The sequence below is a fragment of the Myotis myotis genome, unplaced genomic scaffold (genome assembly GCF_014108235.1).
Source record: "Myotis myotis isolate mMyoMyo1 unplaced genomic scaffold, mMyoMyo1.p scaffold_m19_p_1, whole genome shotgun sequence".
In the NCBI taxonomy this organism is placed as follows: Eukaryota; Metazoa; Chordata; class Mammalia; order Chiroptera; family Vespertilionidae; genus Myotis; species Myotis myotis.
The window spans coordinates 121505217-121533177 of record NW_023416313.1 but is presented as its reverse complement, the minus strand read 5'-3'; the positions used below and the strand labels follow the sequence as shown (position 1 = coordinate 121533177).

At 43.5% G+C, this 27961-nt stretch overlaps 2 protein-coding genes and 1 pseudogene across 32 annotated transcripts in view; 2 read left to right on the top strand and 1 right to left on the bottom strand.

The window, feature by feature from the left end:
* Positions 1 to 27961, bottom strand: part of PARD3 (par-3 family cell polarity regulator) — an 814705-nt gene that overhangs the window by 644867 nt on the left and 141877 nt on the right. For 30 of the 31 annotated variants that reach the window (XM_036350442.1, XM_036350547.1, XM_036350474.1 and 27 more), the window contains exon 2: positions 26111 to 26212. The exons of the other annotated variant lie outside the window; for it this stretch is intronic. In XM_036350442.1, coding sequence (XP_036206335.1) covers positions 26111 to 26212 — 102 coding nt within the window. The remainder of the gene's footprint in view (positions 1 to 26110; positions 26213 to 27961) is intronic. 31 annotated transcript variants of the gene reach the window in all.
* Positions 12423 to 13113, top strand: LOC118676581 (annotated as a pseudogene).
* Positions 20372 to 20969, top strand: LOC118676586 (SUMO-conjugating enzyme UBC9-like). The gene has a single exon (XM_036350737.1). The coding sequence runs from the start codon at positions 20395 to 20397 to the stop codon at positions 20869 to 20871; it is 477 nt and encodes a 158-aa protein (XP_036206630.1). The 5' UTR covers positions 20372 to 20394; the 3' UTR covers positions 20872 to 20969.

The following is a 27961-nucleotide window of genomic DNA, read 5'->3' as shown; positions in this document are numbered from 1 at the left end:
AGCAGAGAGCTTTAATTTACTAGAGGCCCGGTGCATGAAATTCGTGCATGGGTATGGTCCCTAGGCCTGGCCTGCGATCAGGGCCATCTTCCCCAGCTGCCCACAGCTGGCCCCACCCCCCGCCGCCACCCACCCCCAGGTCACCATCTGCCATCGGGTGATTGGTGCTCGACAGCCGGGGGAAGGGACCAAAAGGTCAGCTGTTCCCACCCACTCACAAGCCCTAGCTCTGCAGCGGGTGGCCATCAGGCAATTGGAGCCTGCCAGCTGGGAAAAGGAACCAAGAGGTGGTCAGTGCGCCTCATAGTGACTGGTCCAGCGGTCATTCTGCCATTAGGGTCAATTTGCATATTACCCTTTTATTACATAGGATTACTATAAAGGACTAGAGGCCCAATGCACAAAGATTCGTACAAGAATGGGCCTTCCTTTCCCTGGCTGCCAGCACCACCTTCACTCCGGCCCAGAGCCACCTCTGTGACTTCGTTCCAGCCCGGAGCTGCCTTTCCGCCTTCCCACGCTTCCCAGAGGCCCGGAGCAGCTGGGGAAGTGCGGAACACCGGCATTGTCACCATAGCAATGACTCAAGCGTCCCACCCCGCCCCTGGCCACTCGGCACCTGCGTATGCAAATTAACCCGCCACCTTTGTTGGGTTAATTTGCATACTTGCTCCTGATTGGCTGGTGGGCGTCACGAAGGTACACTCAAATTGCCTCTTTCTCTTTTATTAGTGTAGATTATTTCACCTTGATTGCTATCATTCACTTTATGAGGAAGGAGGGGAGGGTAAATTGCTTTCAATAAAGCAAGACATCTTTTTATACACAGAACTTCAGTATGTCCATACCTAATGGGAATCACATTTTGAACAACCACTCATTACTCATCCCTTCCTGTGAATAACCCTCAGACACTGGTGAGCAACAAGGTGAGGTACAGTCTCCTGGGGACAAGGCCCTGTCTTGACCTACTCTGTGCCCAGATTCTGGAAGAGTGCATTATAAGCATTCAACATTCATGTACCAATGGAAGCGTGGATGAATTAAATAAAAAGGATGACTTCGAAAACTGTTGAGCAAAGCTTTCACAAAGCCAATAATCCTACTAATACTGATGAGGAAAATGAGACATTTTCCCAGGAGCTAGCAATCTGAATCTGTGCTAGTACCCTAATGTACATTCTTGTTAGCCTATAGTCTAGTCACTGCCCCTTCTTTTATTATCTGGTCCTGCAAGACCTGTTTACCTAAGTACTACCCCCATCTTAGAGAGGCCATAAACCATGAACAATACACAGCCCCCAGAAGGAGTTATCAGTGCTGGCACCAGGCCAGGCCTGAGATGTGGTTTCACTGCCCCCATCGAGCACATAGAGCTTTTTGAAAAGCCCGCAAAAGGTCCAGAAGTCCCAGCCCATATTTGGGAGACAAAGAAACCAAGAGGGTATAAAGGGAAAGCTTCCTCCATATTGGCTTGCTCAGGATTTGGAGAGTAACCGCCTCCCCTGAGTCCTATACTAGTACATGAGAAACATCTGAAAATAAATGGGTTTTTCCTGTACTCCAACATATCTTTCAGTCACCTGGTAAATTCTGCAACAATACAATTCCATAAAATGTAAGTTATTTTGTATTGTTAAGACATAAATAGTACCAGGGCAGTAAAAATGGAAGCTTTAAAGACTTCTCTTCAAGCCCACAGAAGCACGTTTGTACCTGAAAGAAAAATAAAAGCTCTGAAAATTCCTTTTCTTGCAGCTATTAGTGCACCAGAATGGTTTGAATGCTAGTAGGCACAACATAGTTTCACATTTTAGTAGTTGCTAACAACTATTTGAGAGAAATCCTAGGGCATGTCAACTTTTGAAAATATTTAGTCAAGAAACAATAAACCTATTTGGAATCCTAGCTTCAAAGTGTTTGAAACTAGCAGTCAGGGTGGGAGCATTTAAGCACAGCTTCAGGGGCCTAAAGAAAAACCTCAAAGAACAGGGTCAAAGAGTAGGGTGCAATGAGACCCTGATGTTTCATTATCCTTCTCTGTGCTTGTAGAGAAATCAACCCCAGAAAGAAACCCAACATGCAAATCACATCTCAAATACTCATGAAAAATCTATAATAATAAAAGCATAATATGCTAATTAGACCAGACATCCTTCCAGACGAAGCCGAAGCTGTGAGGAAAGCCCGGGTCCCAGGAGCCAGAGGGAAGCCAGTGCCGGCAGCCGGGGGAAGACCTATTCTTGCACGAATTTCGTGTATTGGGCCTGTAGTCTGTTTATAAATAAAAATACTTTCTTCATCCTAATGTTGACATGTGGCATGCACCTGGATCTGAGAACTACATTTGACTTTTATAAACGAATTGAAACTTAATGTAATGCTATATCATCTTAAAAAACAAGATTAAAAACATATAAAGCCAAGTTGAGCTGCAGAGTGACTGTAATAAATGCAACAATGTTAAGTCAGCTTCAAAAGAAATTCTTAAAAGGAATGCTAAGAACTTCCATGAATGTTTTGTTTAATTCTTAATATTGATGTATTTCATCTTAAAACAAATCCAAGAGCTGTTGTGAATGTTCCTCTTTTCATGTTGGTGATATTGTGAGGAGTCGCTGATAAGACCAAGAGCACCTTGTAATAATGTGAAATCTAAAGAACACTATGCAAACCTGGCAATATATGTCGCTACAAGCAATGGCTTTAAAGAGGCCTGGTTATCTCACACAGCCTATCATTTAACATTTCCTAGATGGGCTGAGATTCCTGCTGCCCTTTGGGGAACAGCCCAGATAAACGTACTGTAGTCGCTATGAATGAGTCCTATTTAAACACAGCTGTGGAGCTGTGTATGTTAAGTATTAAATGGACCAAATTCAGCAGGTTCCTGAATTTCTAAGATTTAGTCTCCACCAAGTCATCTCTGATGGAGGACTGCACTTAAGCATTGTGTGGAGGCACTACCTGGGCACCTGCATTTGCAGTAGCTATTTTGAGTTCAGTGTGTTCTGCTTACAAAGGAAGGCTTTTTTTAAACAGATAAGCTGTAAATTGTGTATCTGACTTAAAGCTTTTAAGGTTTCTTTTTGTTGAATTTTAAAAATGGTGTAATTCTGAGTCAGTTTGTTTCCCACCATTAAGTTACCCTGTGGAAATGTATCATTCTGCTGACTTCTACATGCACCATTTTCTATATAACCAAGATTGAGAAATCAGCATCTAGATACAGATATATAGGTAAGTAATCACAGTGTTGGTGTTAAAGTAAATGACTGAAATCCACTCACTGAAACATTAACACATCCTGATACATGAATTTCAGCCATTTACTTCAAAAACTATGTTGTTTTTGCTGAGGCAGATTTTTTGATCATACATGCTTAAAATTAAAGCCCTTGCATTAGCCCAGCAAACTGTCCAATATTAAACATTTCAGCTTCTCTGCATTTTTTTTCATTTAGATATTATATCAACTCTCTTGACAACTCTTGGAAGTAACACTATACTCTTGTTCTAACTATCATCCTCCTAACCCTCAAAGAATATACAAAACAATTATTTTGAAACTTATATTTTCTATGGAAACCTTTCCTCAAAGTGATGCAAAAACTGAAATTACATCACTGCTTAAATGTCACACACTAGCTTGTAGCAGAGAAACAATGCTCCAAAGAGGACATATATCTTGCTTGAGGAAAATACAAAAAACAAAAAAAAAGGATCTTTTTCATCAGTACAAAATGACCCAGGCTTGAGCTCTTCTCCTGCACCACGTCTTTGTGCATCCTCCAAAAGACAACATCTCATCTTTAGGGTGAGAAAAAGTATCATTTTACCTGATAGCTCAGAACTTAGTAACTTAGAAGCATGTTCATTACCACCACTGGAACTACTATCAAGTAGAAGTAGTTTAGGGCAAGGAGTTCAAAATTATCGGAAGAATTTAATCAAACAAATTGGATTTGAGCAGAGAACCTGACTTCTATAAACAATGCTATGAAATCCTTAATGGCAAAACATGGCATTCATTTCAATGCCAACACATAAGGCCCCCCTCCTCAAGTTAAAGCAGTTTTAAAAACTTCATGCTTCTTCAAAGGAACAGAAGAAAAGATTTTGCCAACTGAATCAGCACCCTTAATTACCTCATTCATTGCTGGTATTACTCTTTGTATATTCTATATAGAAGGTATAAGTTCTTAAAAACAGGTTTTTACTGTCTTTAACTAAAATTACATTGATCTGAACATAAATTCTGCCACACTGAAATAATTCAGGATTGTTGAGATTTCTTGGCCACAAATATCTATTATGGATGTGATTTCTGCTGGAGAAAATATTAGAGATTAGGAACTTCTCAGACGTCACTTGTTTCTGATATGACTTGTTCTCCATAATAATAAAAACAGAAAAAGAAGATGAAAGTAAAAGTACTCAGGATTTAGCACACATGTGAGGGCAAAAATACTGGGGTGGGCAAAATTAGGTTTACAGTTGTTCATATGGAAAATGATATAATAATCCTATATAATAAAAGCCTAATATGCTGAGTGTCCGGTCGTCCCGTCAGCCATTCAACCATTCAAAGTGTAATATGCTAATGATATGCTAGGGCCGTTCAACCACTCGCTATGACATGCACTGAACACCAGGGGGCAGACACTCCAACCCGTAGGTTAGCTTGCTGCTGGGGTTCAGCTGATCGGGATTGAGCAAGACGAGCAGGACATGCCCTGAAGCTCTTCCACGTCCCTCACCAGCCCCAATTGTCCACTGGTGAGGTCCCTCAGCCTGGCCTGCATCCTCTCGCAATCTGGGACCCCTTGGGGGATGTCAGAGAGCCGGTTTCAGCCCAATCCCGCAGGCCAGGCTGAGGAACTCCACTGGTGCATGAATTTGTGCACTGGGCCTCTACTTAATGAATAATAATACAAGGGCCCTGCCAGTGTGGCTCAGCGGTTGAGGCTTCAGCCCACGCACCAAAGGGTCATAGGCTTGATTCCTGGTCAAGGGCAAGTATCTCATTTGCAGCTTCATTCTGGAGCCCTGCTCAGGGCATGTGCTGGGGGCAACCAATCAAAGTCTGTCCATCTCTGTCTGCCTGTCTCTCTCTCCCTTTCTCCCCCTCCCTCCTTTCCTTCCTCTCTCTCTAAAAATCAATGGGAAAAATATCCTTGGGTGAGGACTAAAAATAATAATACAAAAATAAACTCTGCTTCATATACTCATAACTGTAAATATACTTTTTCCCACCCCTGTAAGTGTAAAACTGATATGTATTAATTTTCATTGTCCAATTCTACAAGCCATTGAGAGATATCCCACAATATATAACATTCATAAAATTGCCAGATAAATACCAGCAATTTGAGTTGTTTTTAAATTATAATAAGGAAGTAGTTCTAAACAGTGTTTCTCTGTTGAAAGTACAATTCTTCACCCAGTAATGATATGGATATCATGATTAATCTATCTATACTAATAAAAGGATAATATGCTAATTAGACCGGACATCCTTCCTGACAAAGCCGGGGGCTTGGCTGGCCTGCAAACCGCTGTGGCCCTTCACCCAGGCTGGCCCCACCCCCAATGGGGACCCCCACCCCGATCAGGGTGCGTGGCAGGCCTGCAAACTGCCCCTGGCCCCTCGCCCAGGCCACCCCGCCCCCCAGAGGGGACACCCACCCTGATCAGGGGTGTGGCTGGCCTGCAAACTGCCCTCAGCCCCTCGTCCAGGCAGGCCCTGCCCACAGCGGAGACCCCCACCCCGATGGGGGCATGGCCAGCCTGCAAACCCCATTGCCCCTGCCCTGGCGGCCCCACCTCCCAACAGGCTCCTCCCACCCCGATCCGGGACCCCCTTCAGGGCAGGCTAGCCGGCCCCCACCCATGCACCAGGCCTCTATCCTATATAATAAAAGAGTAATATGCAAATTGACCCTAATGGCAGAACAACCAAAATGACCGCTGGACCAGTCACTATGATGCGCACTGACCACCTCTTGGCTCCTTTCCCTGGCCAGCAGGCTCTGATCGCCTGATAGCCACCTGCTATGGGGCCAGGGCCAAGGCCGGCAAGCAGGTTGGAACAGCCGACCTCTCAGTCCCTTCCCCTGGCTGTCAAGCACCGATCACCCGATGGCAAACAATGAACTGGGGATGGCTGGTGGCAGGGAGTGGGGCTGGCTATGGGTAGCTGGGGGAAGATGGCCCTGATTGCAGGCCAGGCCTAGGGACCATACCCACACACGAATTTCATGTGCTGGGTCTCTAGTATATATACAAAAAGCCAGCGACCAGAACGCTGTAAAGACCAGAATGACCAGTTACTATGACGCCCACTGCGGCCAGCAAACTGGCTGGATCGTGTGTGGAGCTGGCAGGCAACCTACCGCAGCACCTCCCCCCTACCATCCCCACCCCCACCACTCCCCCTACCCCAATAGGGGGCAGGGCCAGCCAACCTCCTGCAGCCCCTCCCCCTTCCCAGTCGCACCCCAGAATGGCCGCCCCACCCCGATTAGGGGCAGGCAGGCCGGCCAACCTCCCGCCATCTCCTCCTCCCAACAGGCCCAGCCCAGATCTACCCCAATCAGGGCTAGGCCAGCAAGACCCCACCCATGCATGAATTTGTGCACTGCGCCTCTAGTTCTTAATAAAGATCAAAAATAACCATTCTACCAAAAGACCACTAGGAGGCGCACACAATCCATGACACTTGTCCAAAAATAGATTACAAAGGGAGAAAGAAAGAAAAAAATCACACTTTATCTGATTTTCGTTTTACTTTATACCTATTATTGTTGCTGTTAGGAAACTAAAAGAATAGCTCCATTAAGAAAAGGAATCTTCTCATTTCTAACAGACAATACTATTATAAGACATGCTATATATCATTTGAACAGCCAAAAATTACAAATTCAGCACATAAATAATAGACCCAAAAAGTTAAGAAAGCATACAACCAGAATCTTATCATTTATACTAGAGGCCCAAGAGGGGTGGGGAGTGGGGGTGGTGGTGGTGTTCCCTCAGCCCAGCCTGCACCCTCTCCAATCTGGGACATCCCTTTCACAATCCAGGACTGCTGGCTCCTAACCGCTCCCCTGCCGGCCTGATTGACACCTAACTGCTTCCCTCCCAGCATGATCACCCCAACTGCCCTCCCCTGCAGGCATGGTCGCCCCCAACTGCCCTCCCCTGCTGGCCATCTTGTGACAATGTGGGGGTGGCCATCTTGTGACACGAGGGTGTGAGGGTCAATTTGCATATTACCTCTTTATTATATAGAATTTCCATTTAGTAGCCTCAATGTATTTTTTTTAATATATTTTATTGATTTTTCACAGAGGAAGGGAGAGGGATAGAGAGTTAGAAACATTGAGAGAGAAACATTGATCAGCTGCCTCCTGCACAGCCCCTACTGGGGATGTGCCTGCAACCAAGGTACATGCCCTTGACCAGAAGCGAACCTGGGACCCTGCAGTCCACAGGCCGACGCTCTATCCACTGGGCCAAACCAGTTAGGGCTCAATGTATTTTTTTAGGCAAAATAAATTTAAATCCAAACAGCCCCATGGAACAATAATTCTATGTATTTATAAAAACACAAATTAGCTTTTATTCTAATACTAAAGGCCCGGTGCATGAAATTCATGCATGGTGGGGGGGGATGTGTCCCTCAGCCCAACCTGCACCCTCTCCAATCTGGGAGCCCTCAGGGGATGTCCCACTGATGGCTTGGGACTGCTCCCCATGGTTCTCTGCTCTCTGCGGGGCCTGCCTGCTCCACACCATGTTGATGGGTAAGCATGCCCTGCTGGGTGCTGTCTGCAGGCGTGCTTGCCTGCTCCCGGGCCGTGCTTGACTGCTCACGGGTCACCGCAGTGACAGCCAAGCAGGCCCAGCTGGGTGCTGCCTGCGGGCTGCGCTTGGCTGCTCCTGGGTCGCCACGGCAATGGCCAAGTATGCCCTGCTGGGTGCTGTCTGCGGGCACGCTAGCCCGCTCACGGGTCGCCACAGTGACAGCCAAGCAGGCCCTGCTGGGTGCTGCCTGCGGGGCCGCGCTTGCCTGCTCACGGGTTGCCACAGCGACGGCCAAGCGGGCCCTGCTGGGTGCTGCCTGAGGGCACACATTGCTGGGGTGATGCCGCCAGTGTCCTGCCCCGGCCGCTATGGGCGCCACCATCTTTGTCGTGGAGTGATGGTTAATTTGCATACTGCTCTGTTATTAGATAGGCTTTTGTTTACACATAAAAGTAAACTAGTTCTTTGAGTAAGATGTTTGAATAACATGAGGGTCCTGATTAAAAATAGTGTTTTGGGCCGAAACCGGTTTGGCTCAGTGGATAGAGCGTCAGCCTGCGGACTGAAAGGTCCCAGGTTCGATTCCAGTCAAGGGCATGTACCTGGGTTGCCGGCGCATCCCCAGTGGGAGATGTGCAGGAGGCAGCTGATCAATGTTTCTCTGTCATTGATGTTTCTAACTCTCTATCTCTCTCCCTTCCTCTCTGTAAAAAATCAATAAAATATATTTTAAAAAAAATAGTGTTTTGGAAGATTTCATATTAATCAGAATCTTCTGATAACATTACAACTGTTTATTTTGTGACACACAGTAATTTAAACCCAGGTAATAAGTGAATAAACACACATAAAAATAAAAAAATAAACATCCACAAATTGACTGACAGCACAGAGAATGTAAATATGGTTTTGAACTATAAAAAATGCTCAAATTAATCAATAAACTTTTCCAAAAGAATATTAAGGAATAAATACAAAAAAGATAACACTTTCTTTAACTCTAAACGAAATTTAAAAGGGAGAAATTTTTATGCCAATTTGCTTTTGGCTGATTTCTGAAGTGGCCCTTTTGAGGTTCAATGACCTTGCAAATCTCAGAGCCTTCAATAAGTAAGTCCTTTAGAGAGGAACCTGAAAAAAGTAATACCTCTTGTAGTTTCCTCTTTACTCTGTCTGCCCCCTCAACCTATGAGGAAGGCAAAATCCATGGGAAGTTGATTCTAAAACTAACTACAGAATAAAATGATCCCCAAATAAAAAGCCTCCAAATCCTGATATTTGACCTGCATTAGGTGAAGTCCTGAAGAAAGTAACAAAATCAAAATCAGTGGGAAATAAGGACAGAGCCCAACCCACGTTAAGTACCACTCCATGAACTCAGGACTTTGCATATAGCAGCACTGATCCAGGCTTACTAGGAGACCAGGGCCGTGCTTGACTGCTCACGGGTCACCGCAGTGACAGCCAAGCAGGCCCAGCTGGGTGCTGCCTGCGGGCTGCGCTTGGCTGCTCCCGGGTCGCCACGGCAATGGCCAAGTATGCCCTGCTGGGTGCTGTCTGCGGGCACGCTAGCCCGCTCACGGGTCGCCGTGAAACTAATGAAAGCAATCTACTGCACTACATGAAAGCAATCTTTACCACTGCACTAAATGAAAGCAATCTTTACCAATTAAATAGGGCAGAGATAGTTACTCCGGAGTAAAACAGGGTGTAGCAACACACCTTCTGTCAGCAGGGTGAAAGTAAACACATCAGGTTCAAAGGTATCAACTCATTCTTTGCCAAAATAGACAGAGGTTACAGGATAGGATCAAAACATAACTCTTACTCCAAAAACAGGATTCCTCTTAGCAAGACCATTCTTTAGACTCCTTGAACATTCTCTGTTTCCAGTGAATGAGAAATGGAGTGATCAAATGCTTAAATATACATCTTTTACTCAGATAAATATAGGACAAAATATTTACAAGAAAATGAAATAGGAGTCTGAAACACCTCTCTGTCCCAGAAAAGAGAAGAAGGGTGTTTGTGTACCCTCTCAAAAGGCAATAAAAGCACCTTCCCTTCACTTCATTTCAGATCTAACTAAACTGAGGCTGTGTATGAGGAGAGAACATGAAAATAAGATACGTGAGAAAAGGGAGAACTAGGCTTCTAGTGAGCATTGAATACTATGAATATTTACAACACAATTAATACTCAGGTACTATTAAACTAGAGCCCACAAAACTCAAAGCTTTGGGACACACATAAGCATAACCCACGGACTGAAAGGTAGTATATTCAAGAAAATGTTTTTTAATTTAGCTAATAATCTTAAAAGTTTACTACTTGTTAGTAAGAGCCATACCATTATTATTTTAAAAAACACATACAGCAATCATTAAAGAAACTACAAAACTGAAGAAACTACATAATCAAACATTAGTGTATACCAGAATATCTACTGATAAATAATACAAACATGGAAGTTTAAAGGCAACAAAGTGTTGTTATATATTTTACTACTGCTAAAAGTGTTATCCAATCTCCAGTGAAGTACAAAAATAGAGTATGCTTTTGGAAATGCTTATATCAATTTGACAGAATAATTTTGTCTGTGCTCTCTAATTATATATGAAATAAAAGTAAGCAAACCACAAGTCAATTTTTCCTTGTAATTAATTTACAATGTGTTTTACAACATTACTGGTCTGCCACAGACTAGAAATAGAAAACAACTCTAGTCCTTCAAGGCAGTTCAAGGAGCAGTGAGCTACTGTGGTGACTAAAGGTCAATCATCTTTACACTGCCTTTCTAGGAGAGAGGAAAATTCAGAACTGGAACAAGAATGAGGAAGCATTTCTGGTATGGAGGCTAACCTGAACATACTTCCTCATTTACCCAACTTGAATATTCCCACCTACACATGGAGAATTTCTTGATTTAAAAATACTTGGAATTACTTTCATTTATACTAATTTTAAAAGGGTAAAAGACAACTAAGTTATAGTACATGGAACAAAATTTCTATGCCTGAGAAAATATTTTATTAGCATTTTCACCTTCCTATGTTATAAGGGTTCCCTAAAGGTAAGCAATTTCTCCTCACTTCAATATTTTCAGTTCTGCCTGTAATGGAAGAGATGCTCAATAAGAATGTGTGGGCTAAATTAATGAAAATGATGCTGTTACAAAAATGTAACTGCAGGTTCGTTTCATTCTGAAGTTCCTAGAACTGAGAAATCTCTGCTGACTCTACACATTACTGCTAATAACAAAATGCCTTACAGCAGTCATCATGTGACTATCCCCTAAGAAGAGGTATTGTTTATCAATTTTTGTAAGAAAATAAGTCAAGCAATATATTAGACATTCCAATGCAAGGAATATCAGAATTCTGAAATACAGGTACAGATTCTATAATTCCCTATTCCACGTGGATTTCTGATGTTATACTATGTGCCTTTATTATATTGAACTAGAGCAGTGATGGCGAACCTATAACACGCGAACTCATTTTTTGGTTGATTTTTCTTTGTTAGATGGCATTTAAATATATAAAATAAATATCAAAAATATAAGTCTTTGTTTTACTATGGTTGCAAATATCAAAAAATTTCTATATGTGACACAGCACCAGAGTTAAGTTAGGTTTTTCAAAATGCTGACACACCGAGCTCAAAAGGTTTGCTATCACTGAACCAGAGGCCTGGTGAACAAAATTTGTGCACTGGGGTGGGGAGGGGTCCCCCGGCCTGGCCTGTGCCTTCTCTAATCTAGGGCCCCACAGGAGACATCCGACTGCCAGTTTAAACATCCCTCTCGCAATCCAGGACCGCTGGCTCCTAACTGCTCACCTGCTTGCCTGCCTGATCGCCCCTAACCACTCTGCCTGCCTGCCTGATTGCCCCTAACCACTCTGCCTGCCTGCCTGTTTGCCCCAACCACTTTGCCTGCCTGCCTAATGCCCCTAAACCACTCTCTCCTGCTGGCCTGATTGCCCCTAACTGCTCTCCCCTGCCAATCTGACTGCCCTTAACTGCTCTCGCCTGCCGGCCTGATCACCACTAACTGCTCTTCCTGCCTGCCTGATCACCCCTAATTACCTCTACCTTGGCCCCTGCCACCGTGTCTAGAAGGACATCTGGTCTAATTAGCATATTACCCTTTTATTAGTATAGATATGCTCTTTCCTGGTTGGCATTCAAGTGCTTGCCATCTAACATCAGACAGTTATAACAATCATAAAATTTCTAGGGGTTTTCTTAGTGTGATTATCTGTACATATTTTATAAATAATACTACCGGTGCCTCATATTTGAGGATTAATCTCCCAGCACTGTCACTTTTTAGTCTCTTAAATTCCGTTGTTTTGCTCAATCTAAATTTTATTTTACTCTAATTCAAATGTTTTGATGCAGGAGAACTTCAGGCGTTCCTTTTCTACATTTTATACTAATTTCCTAATTAAAATGTAATAGCATTTTCCATCACAGACAAGGCAAGTATTAAAGTAAGGGTGTACACCATCAGAGGAAGTAATAAAGATTATTAGGTGAGGCTCTCTTTTCCTCCTATTCATCAGACAGCCTTGTCTCCTGCACAGTGCCAACCATAACACTGAGACACGATGGTGAACGTCAGAGTGAAGGGATTTGGCTGCACTGGGCGCCTGGTCACCAGGGCTGCTTTTAACTCTGGCAAAGTGGATATTGTCGCCATCAATGACCCCTTCACTGACCTCAACTACATTGTCTACCTGTTCCAGTATGATTCTACTTATGGCAAGTTCAAGGGTACAATCAAGGCTGAGAACAGGAAGCTTGTCATCAATGGAAAGTCTATCTCCATCTTCCAGGAGCGAGATCCCGCCAACTACCCCTGAGAAAGGTGGGGCACACTTGAAGGGTGGAGCCAAGAGGGTCATCATCTCTGCCCCTTCTGCGGATGCCCCCATGTTTGTGATGGGTGTAAACCATGCCAAGTATGACAACTCCCTCAAGATTGTAAGCAATGCCTTCTGCACCACCAACTGCTTGGCCTCCCTGACCAAGGCCATCCATGACAACTTTGGCATCATGGAGGGACTCATGACCACAGTCCATGCCATCGCTGCCACCCAGAAGACTGTAGATGGCCCCTCTGGGAAGCTGTGGCGTGATGGCCGAGGGGCTGCCCAGAACATCATCCCTGCTTCTACTGTCACTGCCAAGGCTGTGGGCAAGGTCATCCCTGAGCTGAACAGGAAGCTCACTCACTGACAAGGCCTTCCGTGACCCACCCCCAATGTGTCAGTTGTGGATCTGACCTGCCACCTGTAGAAAGCTGCCAAATACAATGGCATCAAGAAGGTATGAAGCAGGCATCAGAGGGCCCCCTCAAGGGCATCCTAGGCCAGTGATGGTGAACCTATGACACGCGTGTCAGAGGTGACACTCGAACTCATTTTTTTGGTTGATTTTTCTTTGTTAAATGGCATTTAAATATATAAAATAAATATCAAAAATATAAGTCTTTGTTTTACTATGGTTGCAAATATCAAGAAATTTCTATATGTGACACGGCACCAGAGTTAAGTTAGGTTTTTCAAAATGCTGACACGCCGAGCTCAAAAGGTTCGCCATCACTGTCCTAGGCTATACAGAAGACCAGGTTGCCTCCTGTGATTTTAATAGTGACACCCTCTCCTCCACCTTTGATGTTGGGGCTACATTGCCCTCAGTGACCACTTTGTCAAGCTTGTTTCCTGGTATGACAATGAATTTGGCTATAGCAACAGGGTGGCGGACCTCATGGGTCACATGGCCTCCAAGGAGTCAGAGCCCCCTGGACCACCAGCCCCAGCAAGAGTAAGAGAGGGCCACAGCTGCTGGGGAGTCCTTGCACCAGATCGATCTCCCAACACACTGAGGATCTCCTGGCCACAATTTCCATCCCAGAGCCCCTGAAGAAGGGGAGGGGCTTAGGGAGCCCTACCTTGTGCACCACCAATAAAGTTCACTGTACCCAGCCAAAAAAAAAAAAAAGAAAAGAAAAAGAGAAAACATTATTAAGTTAGACTTATTGCAAACTTTTACAATGTGGAAACACTATTTGTTGCATGTGTTTACCATACATTCTACATACAGGGGTGGGCAAAAGTTTACAGTGGTGAGTACACAAAACACAGCTTATTTTTGTGTTATTTATTTATTCAATATTGTATTATTTATTACTAGAGGGGGAGGGGGGTTCCCTCGGCCCGGCCTGTGCCCTCTCGCGGTCTGGGACCCCTCGGGAGATAACGACCTGCTGGCTTAGGCCTGCTCCCGGGTGGCAGAGGGCAGGCCCAATCCCTACGTGCAGCCCCTGGTCTGGCTCAGAGCAGGGCCGATTGGGGAGTTGGGGTGCCGCCCCCTGTCATGCACAGAGCAGGGCGGATTAGGAGGTTGCGATGCCACCCTCAGTCATGCTAAGGGTAGGGCCGATTGGGGGGTTGGGGCACCGCCCCCTGTCACACTCAAGGCAGGGTCGATGGGGAGGTTGCAGCGCCACCCCCTGTCACGCACAGAGCAGGGCCCATCAGGGGGGTTGGGACTCCGTACCCTGTCACGCACAGAGCAGGGTCAATCAGGTGGTTGGGGAGCTCCCTCCTGTCATGCACAGAGCAGGGTCGATCAGGGGGTTGGGGAGCTCCCACCTGTCATGCACAGAGCAGGGCCGATAGGGGAGTTGGGGCACCGCCCCCTGACACACTCAGGGCAGGGTGGATCAGGGGGTCGGGGCGCCGCCCTCTATCACCCACAGAGCAGGGCCGATCAGGGGGTTGGGACGCCGCCACTGTCATACTCAGGACAGGGCCGATGGGGAGGTTATGGCTCTACCCCATCACACACAGAGCAGGGCCTGTGGGGGCGGGGGGTGGGGGGGGAACGCTACGCCTTGTCACACACAGAGCAGGGCCGATCAGGGGGTTGGGGCGCCGCACCCTGTCACACACAGAGCCGCAGGGTGATCAGGGGGTTGGGGAGCTCCGCCCTATCAGGCACAGAGCAGGGCTGATCAGGTGGTTGGAGCACTTTCCCCTGTCATGAACAGAGCAGGGTGGATAGGGAGGTTGTGGCCCCGCCCCCTGTCACACACAGAGCCGCAGGGAGATCAGGGGGTTTGGGCGCTGCCCCCTGTCACGCTGATCCCGGTGCCGGGAGGCCTCTCGGTTCCGCTGATCCCGGTGCTGGGAGGCATATTACCCTTTTACTATATAGGATAGAGGCCTGGTGCATGGGTGGGGCTGGCTGATTTTCCCTGAAGGGTGTCCTGGATCAGGGTGGGGGTCACCGGCCAGCCTGGGGGAGGGGATGATGGCTGTTTGCAGCTGGTCACACACCCTTCAGGGTGGGGGTCCCCATTGGGGTGCCTGGCCAGTCTGGGTGAGGGGCTGAGGGCTGTTTTCAGGCCAACTGAAGCTCCCAACTGCTCCTTTTTTTCTTTTTCTTTTTTATTCTGGGCCAGCTTTAGCTCTGAGGCTCCAGCTCTTAGGCCTCCACTCCTGAAAGCAGCAGGTATCTGGTTTGTTTCAGTTCTATAATCGAAACAATGTATAACTCCAGCTCTGAGATCCCAGGCTCGCTGAAAGCAGGTTTCTGGGGGTTTGTTTAGCTTCTATATTTGTTACAATGTTTCTTAAACTGCAGCTCAGAGGCCGGCAAGGCAGGCGGGGAACGTTGGAGTCCTCCGTCACTGAAGCAAGCAAGCCTCATGTTAGTTTCAAGCTGCCTGACTGCCGGCCGCCATCTTGGCTGGCAGTTAATTTGCATATCTCGCTGATTAGCCAATGGGAAGGGTAGCAGTTGTACGCCAATTACCATGTTTCTCTTTTATTAGATAGGATTATTAACCACCTATTTTTGCCCATCCCTGTAGTGTGGTTTACAAATTCATATCTGCAACTCTAAACTTTTCCTTAAGCTAGCTTCAGACCTACATATCTAATAACCTACTTGACATCTCTTCTTAGATGTCCCAAAGGCATTTCAAAATCAGTTTAAATATCTCACTAGGATGAAGACTGACTATCCCCAGCCCTGTACCCTTATCCCACTTCTTAAATCTTCTACTTAAACGAACCTCCCACAGTAAACAGAATCTCCCTATTCCCTTCAACAATATATGGAACTTTCATATGCTCCACCCAATCTCCTCCAGTTAAAACTTCCTCAAATTAAAAAGTCACCTTTTTATCTGCTTTGCCCTCATTCTTCACAGCCTGAAATTCTGGAAAATCTAACTCCAAAACATAACTCAATTCATATATCCCCAAGTCTATACTAGGCTCAGACACCACTATCTCTTCACAGGATGACAGCCTTCTCAATGGTCTTTCTCCCCTCTCCTGCCCATTTACAATGTATTTTTCACAAAGCAATCTTCTAAAACTATGTCACTCCATAGTTTGACAGTTCAGTGGCTTTTTGTTGCATTTAGTATCAAATCTCAAAATTGCTTAATGTAATCTTTAATAACTCCCCCTTACCTCCTTCCTCTGCAAACGCACCTCTTTCCCCTCTCCCAATTGCTCACTGCATATCAGCAACACTAATTCCCTTTGGATCCAATAACACACCTCAGCCTTTTCTCTACTTCAGATTGTTCTACCAGTTGCTCCCTCTGCCTAGAGTCCTCTGGCCCCAGATGTTCCCAGATCTGGTTCCTCATTATCCAATTAACCAACTCCACACCATTTGTCTTCTCCTCAGAGATGTACTTTTCAACAGGCTGCAGGTACCAATTTCCACCCACCCATCTATTCTATATCCTATCCCAGACTTATTTTGTATCCTCATTGCAAGGAAAGCTCTAGGATATGAGAGAACTTCTTCCACCCACAAACATCCTCCGCACTTCCAGCTGTTTCTCAATTATATTAAAAATGAAAAGCATTTGTTGAAATACTATCAAAAGATGGAATGAATGAAGAAATGAGTGAATCCATAAGATCTGTTTAAGCTGTGCTCAAGTAAATGTAAATTGAATATGATATATGAGCAAGGGACATCAATAAATGTGAACTGTGATAAAATTATATATGACACTAATAAACAATGATATAAGAAGACAAAGTAATGTGGCAAAATTAAAATTCACATGTTTTACTAGCCAAAATAGCTTCTTTCTGCAACCCTAACCAACAGTTAAAATGTCTGTTATTTGGGTCCAGGCAGAAGCCCAAAGAAGTAAAAAAGATCTATAAGTTTGGAAAACATATTTGGTTTTCCCTTTATTTTAAAATGGGGACACTATACCTGGCCGGCATGGCTCAGTGATTGAGTGTCAACCTGTGAACCAGGAGGTCACAGTTCAATTCCCAGTCAGAGCACATGCCTAGGTTGTGGGCTTGATCCCCAGTGTGGGGCATGCAGGAGGCAGCCCATCAATAATTCTCTCTCATCATTGATGCTTCTTTCTCTCTCCCCCTGTCCCTTCCTCACTGAAATCAATAAAAAATATATTTTAAAAAGAAAAATTCCAATCATCTGCTAAACCCTAAAAACACTTTTAAAAATAAAAACAATACCATCACACCAAAAAAATTAAGATACCTAGGAATAAACTTAACTAAAGAGGTAAAAGACCTCTACTCAGAAAACTACAAGACGTTAAAAAAAGAGATAGAGGAAGACATAAACAGATGGAAGAACATACCATGTTCATGGATTGGTAGAATCAGCATCATTAAAATGTCCATAATACCCAAAGCAATCTACAAATTCAACGCACTCCCCATTAAAATACCAACGGCATATTTCACAGACCTAGAACGAACTCTCCAAAAATTCATCTGGAATAAAAAAAGACCCCAAATAGCTGGAGCGATCCTGAGAAAGAAGAACAAAGTAGGTGGGATCTCAATACCAGATATCAAGCTGTATTACAAAGCCACTGTTCTCAAAACTGCCCGGTACTGGCACAAGAACAGGCATCTAGATCAATGGAATAGAACAGAGAACCCAGAAATCAACCCGAACCACTATGCTGAATTAATATTTGACAAAGGAGGCGAGAACATACAATGGAGTCAAGACAGTCTCTTCAATAAATGGTGTTGGGAAAATTGGACAGATACATGCAAAAAAATGAAACTAGACCACCAACTTACACCATACACAAAAATAAACGCAAAATGGATAAAGGACTTAAATGTAAGACGGGAAACCATAAAAATACTAGAGGAATCCAAAGGCAACAAAATCTTAGACATATGCCGAAGCAATTTCTTCACCAATACAGCTCCTAGGGCAGTGGTTCTCAACCTGTGGGTCGCGACCCCTTTGGGGGTCGAACGACCCTTTCGCAGGGGTCGCCTATGACCATCAGAAAACACATATATAGTTACATATTGTTTTTGTGATTAATCACTATGCTTTAATTATGTTCAATTTGTAACAATGAAAATACATCCTGCATATCAGATATTTACATTATGATTCATAACAGTAGCAAAATTACAGTTATGAAGTAGCAACAAAAATAATTTTATGATTGGGGTCACCACAACATGAGGAACTGTATTAAAGGGTCGTGGCATTAGGAAGGTTGAGAACCACATGGGGTAGAAGGTTCCTAGAACATGGGAAACTAAAGAGAAAATAAACAAATGGGACTACATCAAAATAAAAAGCTTCTGCACAGCAAAAGAAACCATCAACAAAACAACAAGAAAGCCCAATGCATGGGAGAACATATTTGCCAATGTTATCACCAATAAGGGTTTAATCTCCAACATTCATAGGAACTCATACAACTTAACAAAAGGAAGATAAACAATCCAATCAAAAAATGGGCAAAGGACCTAAATAGACACTTTTCAAAAGAGGACATTCAGAAAGACAAGAGACATATGAAAACATGCTCAAAGTCACTAATCATCCGAGAGATGCAAATCAAAACAACAATGAGGTATCATCTCACACCTGTCAGAATGGCTATCATCAGCAATTCAACAAATGACAAGTGCTGGAGAGGATGCGGAGAAAAAGGAACACTCGTGCACTGCTGGTGGGAATGCAGACTGGTGCAGCCACTATGGAAGACAGTATGGAGTTTCCTCAAAAAGTTAAAAATGGAACTCCCATTTGAACCAGTGATCCCACTTCTAGGAATATATCCCAAGAAACCAGAAACACCAATCAGAAAGGATATATGCATCCCTATGTTCATAGAGCACAATTTACCATAGCTAAGATTTGGAAACAGCCTAAGTGCCCATCAGCAGATGAATGGATTAGAAAACTGTGGTACATCTACACAATGGAATACTATGCTGCTGTAAAAAAGAAGGAATTCTTACCATTTGCAACAGCATGGATGGAACGGGAAAGCAGTATGCAAAGTGAAATAAGCCAGTCAATGAAAGAAAAATACATGATCTCACTCATTTATTGATAATAAAGACCATTATAAACTGATGAACAAAAATAGATAAAGAGGCAGAGCAGCATCGAACAGACTGTCAAACTACACCGGGAATGCCAGGGAGTGTTGGGGGGCGCGGGGAGGTAAGAGATCAACCGAAGGACTTGTATGCATGCATATAAGCATAACCAATGGACACAAGACACTGGGGGGGGGGGGGGGGAGAGACTGGGGAAAGGTCAAGGGAAAAAAAAGGAGACATATGTAATACTCTTTGTAATACTTTAAGCAATAAAACAAAATTTTAAAAATTAAATAAATAAATAAAAATAAAATAAAAACAAAAAATAATAATAATAAAATGGGGACACTAACATCTATCTTGCAATGCTGAAACAATGGCATGACCATAGCCTGCTACAGTGTATAGCACACATGACTGAATGAAAATGTAGTTACTATAGTAGTTGACTCATTCTGACTTACAGAAAGATCAAAAGGTATAGAACTTGCTTCTTTTCCTACAAAACACAAATGGAAAAAAAATCTGCTACTTTCTACATGATTTCTGTCCTGTGTGAATAAATGTGTGAAGGAATAAATGTATCATTTAAAATTCTTCTCCACAATTATTCAGAAAATATTAATGAAAAAGAAACAGTTATCTACCCTACACCTTTTTTTTCTTTTTTCTTTGCATGACAACAATGCTTTATTATTTATGTGTTTCATTCAAGATATGAGACAAAGAAAAATTTAAGCTGAACATTTTTCAAAGATGCAATTTATTATAAAGCAGCTTTTGGTACTATTTATTCTGGACCACTTGTTTTGAGATGTGCTGTTTTCTAGAGAACTGTCATTGTTTGCCAGGTAAGATTTTAAAACTCTATACAAAGTCTACCCTCCACCCCCTGCCCAAACTTTATTAAAATATAATGGACATATGGCATTGTGTAAGTTTAAGGTGTACAACAGGGGTGGGAAACATCTGGCCTATAGGCCATACAAGGCCTGCGAAGTCATTTAGTGTGGCCCTGCCAAGGCATTAGGGTTGAGTTGATTAACCATTAACTGCCACACGTCCAAAATGGAAACCATCCCCACACACCACAATATTTTGAATTTAATTTAAAAAATCAGAGTCCCGAGACAAAGGAAGTGCCGAGCCGCCTCTGTTGCCGGGCCGCGGCCTCCCTAGGACTTTGAATATGTCGGGGATCGCCCTCAGCAGACTCGCCCAGGAGAGAAAAGCTTGGAGAAAAGACCACCCATTTGGTTTTGTAGCTGTCCCAACAAAAAACCCTGACAGCACGATGAACCTCATGAACTGGGAGTGTGCCATTCCAGGGGAAAAAGAGACCCCTTGGGAAGGAGGCTTGTTTAAACTACGCATGCTCTTCAAAGATGACTATCCATCCTCACCTCCGAAATGCAAATTTGAACCACCATTATTTCACCTGAACGTGTACCCTTCGGGCACTGTGTGCTTGTCCATCCTCGAGGAAGACAAGGACTGGAGGCCAGCCATCACAATTAAGCAGATCTTATTAGGAATACAGGAACTTCTAAATGAACCAAATATTCAAGATCCAGCTCAAGCAGAGGCCTACACAATTTACTGCCAAAACAGAGTGGAATATGAGAAAAGGGTTCGAGCACAAGCCAAGAAGTTTGCACCCTCATAAGCAGCGACCTGCGGCAACATCAAAAGGAAGGGATTGGTTTGGCAAGAACTTGTTTACAACATTTGCAGATCTAGCTTTGCTCTATACAATGACTAGTCACCTAGGGGAGGTGGGCGGGCACCATTTTCCATTTCCGCCACTGGTACACAGTTCTCCACTTGCTGAATTGCCCAGTTTTTCATACAGGATCTCTTCCTTCAGTCTTATGTATTTTGATCATTATGTAAAACTTGCTTTTATTTTCATATTGATGTCAGTATTTCAACTGCTGTAAAATGATAAACTTTTATACTTCAAAAAAATCAATTTGCAATGAATATTATAAAAATAAATATATTACTCACAATTGGGGTGTTCTGAAATATTTTCAGCTGAAAATTCTCACGAAATATGATTTTAAAGTTGGTCTATAGACGCTTATGGCATACAATGCGTGAAATGTTTGGCCAAATATAGCAAGCTAATTTTTAAGTTGATAATTTTGTATGGTCTGAGAATGATGTTATAATGTCCAAATGGCCCTTGGCAGTACATAGGTTCCCCACCCCTGGTGTATACATGTCAATTTGCCACACTGATATATTTGCAAAATGATCACCACCACAGCATTAGCTAATACCTAAATCATTACAACACAGAATTAACATTTCTTCTTTGTGGTGAGAACATTTAAGATCTACTCTCCTAGCAACTTCTAAGCAAATAAAAAAGTATTATTAACATAATCACTATGCTGTACATTAGAGAAGGGACAAGCAAAACAGGGAAAGTAGATCTAGACATTCTATATTTTAGAAAATTAAACCTACAAGAACCTAACACAACCCACACAAATTTTGAACAAATTTTGGTAAATTTGGTAAATTTCCTGGTCATTGGGATTATATAGGCACTAAAAGAAAATTTTCCCAGTGCTGTGCATTGAACTCTAATAATTAAAGAGTAATGAGCAAAATTATGATTAATTAAGTACATCAATATTATTTTGCTATCATTTGAATTAATTGCTTATTAATCCTAATTTCCCTCTATATAAAATAACTTTTCATAATTTCACAAAGTCACAGTGACCAAGTATCAGATTTGCACCTTTGAGACAATTTTCCCCATTATAAAGATTGATGGCAGAACCATTAAACCTATAGTTTCAAAGTTTAGTGAGCCTCAGTGATACCTGGAGAATTATAATGCAGATGCGCAGGCCTGTCTCACAGAAATCCTACTCCCTAGGCTAGGTATCTGGGTTTTAAACAAGTGCCCATGGGTTTTTCATAAAATAGAACATTTTTTAGAAGGAATTTTATTGTTTAGAAGATTTGTAATGCTTTTTTTAACCCAAAAGCAAAACAGGTGTCAAGCTCTTTACTCAGAGTAGCTGCTGAAAGCCTATTAGAAGAAATCATGACAGAAAACTTCCCCTACCTGATGAAAGAAATAGACTTACAAGTTCAGGAAGTGCAGAGAACCCCAAATAAGAGGAATCCAAAGAGGACCACACCAAGACACATCATAATTAAAATGCCAAGGGCAAAAGACAAAGAGAGAATCTTAAAAGCAGCAAGAGAAAAACAGTTAGTTACCTACAAGGGAGTACCCATACAACTGTCAGCTGATTTCTCAAAAGAAACTATGCTGGCCAGAAGGGAGTGGCAAGAAATATTCAAAGTGATGAAAAGCAAAAACTTACAACCAAGATTACTCTACCCAGCAAAGCTATCATGTAGAACTGAAGGTCAGAGAAAGGGCTTCGCAGACAAGAAAAAGCTGAAGGAGTTCATCACCACCAAACCAGGATTATATGAAATGCTGAAGGATATTCTTTAAGAAGAGGAAGAAGAAGAAAAAGGTAAAGATAAAAATTATGAATAACAAAGTGACAACAAATAAATATCAACAAGTGAATCTAAAAATTAAGTCAGAATAAACTGGTGAATATAATAGAAGCAGGGGCATAGAAAGGGAGTGGACTGCCAATTCTCAGGGGGAAGAGGGTGTGGGGGGTGCAGGAAGAGACTGGACAAAAATCTTACACCTATGGATGAGGACAGTGGTGGGGGGTAAGGGCATGGGGTGGGGTGGAAACCAGGTGGAAGGGAGCTATGGGGGGGGGGGGGGGAACATCTGTAATAACCTGAACAATAAAGATTTATTTAAAAATATATATATAGGTTGACTAAATCACAATCAAATTTCAGAGCCATGGAAGAGGTCATACAACTGACCACACACAACCCCTCAATTTGAACAATGCACCTGACAATACCTGTGGGATTTGGATGTTACAATTCTGGATTATTCAATATACTTTTTACAGTTACAACATAAAATATGCCCTTTAATCTAGAAAGCTCATTCAAAAATTTTTAATTGATCATGTATATTTTTAAGTATTTCTGGACAAATAAAATAAGTTATTTCAGTCTGTAGTACATTATACTCTCTAACACTTTTCTATTTGGAAACGGAATTTAATCTGCATCATAGACAATTATCTATAAATGTATTTCACTTAATAATATTTAAAACATTTTCCCAGTTTAAACAATATTTTAACTTGTGTAGGAAATATAAAAGATTCTAGAAAACATATTCATCATCAAATTTGCACAAAAAAATCTAAAACACTATTAAATAACTTATGAATTTAATATGCAACAATTTTAGAAGATCAATTTGCCTTATCCTTAGTTTTTGTGTGTGATCTAATAGTTAATTGTGTTATAGAAGAGTATATTATTTTCAGTTACTGAGTAACAAATTATCCCAAAGATCTAACAAGAATATCAACCACCTTAACCTAATTCATCTTTATAGAACACTGAATCCAACAACTGCAAGATATACATTATTTTCAACTATATATGGAACATCAGCCAAAAATGTCATCTATGGGGCATAAAATAAGTCTCAATACTTTTCAGAAGATTTTTATAATCATACTGCTGCACATCTTCATCTTAGTATTTTACCTACCCACCATGCAGACTCTATTTAAGTGTGTATGTTGACTGGAGGTGCAGGGAAAAAGGGTGAGGAAGCATAATCTGTACTTTGTAAACCTACAAAGCATTACTGCATGTTGCTGAACGTAATGAGTCCATTTAGCTCATTGTTCTCAGAAGCACTGGTCACAGTCCCACCAACCTTATTCATACAACCACCCAACATCCACAGTAGGTTACTCCAAGCAATACAGCAAAGCTAAACATACCTCAGAGGCAACCGTATACACTGGTTCTCATTCCCTCTATTGAAAGGCAAAAAGTCAAAACAAAAAGTATGAATGTGTCTATATCTCAAGATAAAGAAAGGTCAGAAAATAAAGGCCACTCAAATACCAACAGTGATGAGCTCTGAGTAACAATGGGATTACAGGTGATTATTTCCTTCTTTACATTTTATTTTTCCTGATAAGGAGCTATTTTATTTTTATAGAAGAAAAAAATACAAGAACGGAATGAGGGAAGAAGGATGGGGGGGGATGAAAGGGAAGGGGAGGAGGAAGAAAAGAAAAGGAAAAATAAAAACAGAGACAAAGAAAGAACTAACAAATAGGAAAAGGAAGGGAAAAGAGGAAAATAATGAAAGATCAACACAACATTAGTTCATCTCTTATTATGTCTGGGGAAGGGTACCTTTTTAAAACCTCCATAAATCTCTGTAGTTGCCTTAAGCTTTGGAGCTGAACTGCACAATAAATTGACTATAATTTAAGTCTTAATGTGGAATGCAGGCAAAGAATTTGGGAGTCACCTATTCCTGGGCTCACTGGAAAGCCCAAAAGAGATAAATGACAGAAAATCACAAATGGGCAGGAAATTTCTGCATTTTTGACACTATGTACTCCTGGCCCACAGAAACAACAGAATCAGATATCCCTCGATGTGCATAGTATTTGGTACCTGAAATTTTTCATTTTTCTTAAGATTTCAAGAAAACATATAAGACACCCGCCATTTCTGAGGCAAGAACCATGTTAATATAGGAGTAAACAAGACATAACAGCTATGCTTACCCAGCTCACAGCCAAGCAAAGAGGGGTATGGAGGATGAGGCAAAGGACCAGTAATAAGAGAGAGCGCTCAGCAGGACCAGGGCCCAGACGATTTTACCATCAACCCCAGGACATATCCTCGCTGGTTTTATCTAACTTGTGCTATTACATGGCCATGATGACACAACTGTGTATGCACTGAGCCTTTCTATAATTTGTTATAAGTAAACTCAAAAGAGGGTGTGGCCAAAGCCTATTCAAGTTACACCACCTCATTACAATAAAGAATTTGCTGATGCACAGCCTGCTTGGCTCAGTGGTTAAGCGTCAACCTATGAACCAGAAAGTCACAGTTCAATTCCCTGTAAAGGGACATAACCAGGCTCAACCCCCATTGGGGGGTATACAGGAGGCAGCCAATCAATGATTCTTTGATTCTTTCTCATCAATGTTTCTATCTCTCTCCCTCTCCCTTCCTCTCTGAAATCAATAAAATACTTTTTAAAAAATTGCTGACTTTTATATGCAGAGACAAATATCCTCTCGCAAAGTCTTAAAATGTTGAGTCATTATTCCTCTCTTGCTTCCCCCTCCTTCCCTTAGAGTGCAGTCAAAAGGGTGAGTACAAGCAAATGATGAAGTCCCTGTGGGTGGCCACATTCAACATGCCAAAATCAAAGTCTTCGTTAAAAACAGCATTCCAGTAAAAGCACCCAAGTAACATGAAGGAAAAGATGGCTTTCTGAGAGCCCAGGACACAAGGGAGATGCCAGGGATGCACAATGGTTTTATAGCCAGGTAGTGCATCACACAGGCCAGCTATTGGGGTTGAGACAAAGTGGGGATCAGAACTCAGAAACCTGCGTACCGCACACTGAAACACATAATGATAACAATGAGGGACTTGAGTGGTCAGGAAAGATGCCATATTTGGTTAAAATGGCGGAGGATGGGGGAGGGGGATGGGGAAAAAACACCTTTTAAAGATCTATCCATTTAAAAAGTTGCAATTTTAAAATTCCAAAACTTAGTACTGCATCCCAGGTATTAAGGAAAGCATTATACCTTAGGGTTCAGGGTAGTAAAAATTCACAATACTTAAATAACAAACATCCAAAGTGAGTGGCCCAAATGTTCTTTAAAATATGTGTGTCTAAAACAGGAAGGAAAGTATTCCCACCTACCCACTCCCTCCCCAGTCTTCATAACTGGCATTCAGAGCAGCTTCCCTGGACTTGAACTCACTCTGTCTTTATCATCTGCTACATCACAGAGGATGTCATCAAGATCCAGTATGCCTCCATCTCCGTGTTCCAGTCGATGCACCTGTATCCAGTAGCTTGGATCCTGTACAAAAGAACACAAATATCAAATGCATCAAGTTAGCATCACAAAAAGGAAATCCAACAATTTTAACTGCAAGAACTTCCTGTTATAAAAAAAATCCTATCTAATAAAAGAGAAACATGGTGATTAGCGTACGACCGCTACCCTTCCCATTGGCTAATCAGGGCAATATACAAATTAACTGCCAGCCAAGATGGCAGCAGGCAGCCAGGCAGCTTAAAGTGAACATGAGGCTTGCTTGCTTCAGTGACAGAGGACTCCAACGTTCCCCACCTGCTGCTGCAGGCCTCTGAGCTGCAACTCTAAGCAACTATGTTACAAATATAAAAGCTAAACAAACCTGCTTTAGTCCGTTGGGCTTCAGCCAGCAGGATCACAACATTGTTTCAAATACAGAAGGTAAACAAAGGCCAGAAACCTGCTTTCAGCAGCGGAGGCCTAAGAGCTGGAGCCAAGCCTCAAAGCTAAAGCTGGCCCAGAATAAAAAAAAAGAAAGAAAAAAAGGAGCGGTTGAGAGCTTCAGTCACTAGCCAGCCTAAAAACAGCCCTCAGCCCCTCACCCAGACTGGCCAGGCACCCGAGTGGGGACCCCCACCCTGATCCAGGACACCCTTCAGGGCAAACCAGCCAGCCTCACCCATGCACCAGGCCTCTATTCTATATAGTAAAAGGGTAATATGCCTCCCGGCACCGGGATCAGTGTGACAGGGGGCAGCGCCCAAACCCCCTGATCGCCCTGCGGCTCTGTGTGTGACAGGGGGTGGGGCCACAACCTCCCTATCCGCCCTGCTCTGTTCGTGACAGGGGAAGGCGCCCCAACCCCCTGATCAGCCCTGCTCTGTGCCTGATAGGGGGAGCTCCCCAACCCCCTGATCGCCCTGCGGCTGTGTGTGTGACAGGGTGCAGCGCCCCAACCCCCTAATTGGCCCTGCTCTGTATGTGACAGGGTAGAGCCATAACCTCCCCATCGGCCCTGCCCTGAGTGTGAGAGTGGTGGCGCCCCAACCCCCTGATCGGCCCTGCTCTGTGGGTGATAGAGGGCGGCGCCCCAACCCCCACCCCACGGGCCCTGCTCTGTGTGTGATGGGGTAGAGCCATAACCTCCCCATCGGCCCTGCCCTGAGTGTGACAGTGGCGGCGCCCCAACCCCCTGATCCACCCTGCTGTGTGTGTGACAGGGGCGGTGCCCCAACTCCCCTATCGGCCCTACTCTGTGAGTGACGGGGGGAGCTCCTCAACCCCCTGATCGGCCCTGCTCTGTGCATGACAGGGGGTGGCGCCGCAACCTCCCCATCGACCCTGCCTTGAGTGTGACAGGGGGCGGTGCCCCAACCCCCCCAATCAGCCCTACCCTGAGCTTGACTGAGGGTGGCATCACACCTCCCAATCCGCCCTGCTCTGTGTATGACAGGGGGTGGTGCCCCAACTCCCCAATCGGCCCTGCTCTGAGCCCAACCAGGGGCTGCACGTAGGGATTGGGCCTGCCCTCTGCCACCCGGGAGCGGGCCTAAGCCAGCAGGTCGTTATCTCCCGAGGGGTCCCAGGCTGCAAGAGGGCACAGGCCAGGCTGAGGGACCCCTCCTCCCCCCCCCCCCCGAGTGCACAAATTTTTATGCACCGGGCCTCTAGTATTCTAATAAACAAGCAACATATAGTGTATGTCTGAAACACTAATGTCACAGCATATTTGAATAAAAAGAGGTGGCATACCCTGGTTGCCCAAAGTACTTCCTAATAACAGGCCTGAAT